This window comes from Gordionus sp. m RMFG-2023, chromosome 2 (assembly GCF_954871325.1).
Source record: "Gordionus sp. m RMFG-2023 chromosome 2, tfGorSpeb1-WG-v2, whole genome shotgun sequence".
Classification (NCBI taxonomy): domain Eukaryota; kingdom Metazoa; phylum Nematomorpha; class Gordioida; order Chordodea; family Parachordodidae; genus Gordionus; species Gordionus sp. m RMFG-2023.
Window position 1 is genome coordinate 58,189,905 of NC_088776.1, and position 2,115 is coordinate 58,192,019.

Sequence of the window (2,115 nt, forward strand, 5' to 3'; positions counted from 1 at the left end):
TTAAACTTTATTTTATTCTAAAACGATTTCTGGGTCTACTCATTTAATATAAAAAATTGTTCATATGAAGTCAATAACAAAGCAGTTCAAAATCAATATTTACTATATTTTCAAAATATTTTTTATACGAAATTCATACACAATGATTACAACATCATATTAATAAATAACAACTTTTAACTTAAAAATATTTCTAGATATTCTTCTTCTTCTGGATGCATCCATTATATCATCAGGTTTGGAGATTATGTAGTAATTTATTACTATGTTCTTACTTCTTATATATTGGTGTAATTGTTTATAAATTGATCCTAACAGCATAAAAATATCAAAAATAATATATTTACGATAAAATTTTTATGAAACATAAAATTTGAAGTATTAATTGTACTTCTCAGGGGTTTATTATTTAAAATATTGTAAGTTAAATAGATTTTTAGAAATATTCAGACTCAGTGTCAACATGAGAGAAAAATTAAATGCAACAAGCCCAGATTAACCCCCTTCCCCCATATTTTTACTCCCTATTCTATTGCCAACTCTCCACGTAGATTCTTCAGAATTTAGCCCTGATAATTGTATAAAAATTATCAAGGAACCAATATGTCATTGCAAGGAACAAAAGATATATTTTCAATTTTTTATTGATATCGATTATAATGATTCTGTTATTATTTTTAATTCTATTAAATATTTATTTATAATTACTATACAATTATTTGTACTTAGATATTTTTTTCTGCTGATTTTATTAAAATATCCATTCCGCTAGTCAATTCAATAATGGTTATATATAGCATTTAGCTTTTTAAAATTTCGGGATTGGATCTTTCGAATTTTAACACAGTACTAAGAACTCATATGTTTCTTGTTTTTATAAATTTCTTGTCATAATGGATGATAATCCTGTGAATAAACATAACAAATTATTAGCCAGTTTAAGCAAGAATGCACTTAAATATAAGGAAAAAGGAAACGCTTGGTTCTCTAAAGGGGATTATAATAATGCATATCAAAGTTATACAGATGCTATACAGCTGAATCCAAATGATGCAATTTTATATAATAACAGGGCTCAAACTCTAATAAAACTTAATAAGTATATCGAAGCAATTGAAGATTGTAATAAAGCTATAAACTTAATTAATAAAAGTATAGGAAGTGGTGATTCTAAACAACAAGAAAAGTTATTTAACCCTGATTATAAGGATTATATCCATCTTAATCCTAGTATTCTTAAAATATTGTCGAAATCCTTTTTTAGAAGAGGCCTATCTAGGTATGAATTGTTAAAAAATAAACTTCAAATTTCAGATATTGACAAAAATATACAAATAAGTCAATGCATTGGAGATTTTAAGATGATTTTAGCTTTTGAATCTAGCAATGCAATTGCCAAGCAATATTTAGAAATATTGCAAAAATATCAAAGGTCTTTTGAAGTAGCAAATAGTGGGGAACCAACACTTGCTAATGTAGAAATGATTAATAATTACCACCATTCTCTTCTAACAACTCAGAATGCACCTCAAAATTTATATCAATTTCTTAAAGATATGTCATTCCTATCTAAATTACAGATTAAAAATATAAATGATCAAAATTTGCTCTTTAAATATATCTCAAAAATCAATCCAACCAATTATCCAGTTATATTTGGAAAATCCTTAGAATACTCACACTTAGAATTTATAATTAAAATTTTAAAAGAATATAGTCAACTTTCAAAGAATCAAAATAATCAAAGTACAAATAATTTTCCCATTGATGTTCTTGGTCATTTAGAACATTTGAGTAATATTAAAAGATTTGATACTATTGTAACCCTTTTTTTAAATGCCTCAGATAAACAAAATATCAAAGAAATTTTATCGAACTGTGAATCAAATATATCTGATAAATCATATAGAGATAGAATTATAAAAATTTATAAATTATATAGTTTATGATAAATGTAAAAACTAATTCATGTTAAATACATTTTCTCTAATATTAATAAGCAATATTTGTATACTATAACATAGCACTCACTGCCTGTCTTTCAGGCTTGCATTTTCATTAAAAGGTTATACCATAACTGATGCATTGATAATTTGGGATTAGCTGGACGCTTAA

General features: G+C 25.0%; 1 protein-coding gene across 1 annotated transcript; it reads left to right on the forward strand.

Annotated features, from left to right (window-relative positions):
* Positions 1-893: 893 nt before the first annotated feature.
* LOC135924508 (sperm-associated antigen 1-like) lies at positions 894-1,949 on the forward strand. Its single transcript, XM_065459565.1, has one exon. It carries the CDS (start codon positions 894-896, stop codon positions 1,947-1,949), a length of 1,056 nt encoding a protein of 351 aa, XP_065315637.1.
* The last annotated feature ends 166 nt before the right edge of the window (positions 1,950-2,115 follow it).

Excerpts from the sequence above, each read along its gene's own strand:
- LOC135924508 (XM_065459565.1), top strand. The coding sequence starts at position 894 with ATGGATGATAATCCTGTGAATAAACATAACAAATTATTAGCCAGTTTA.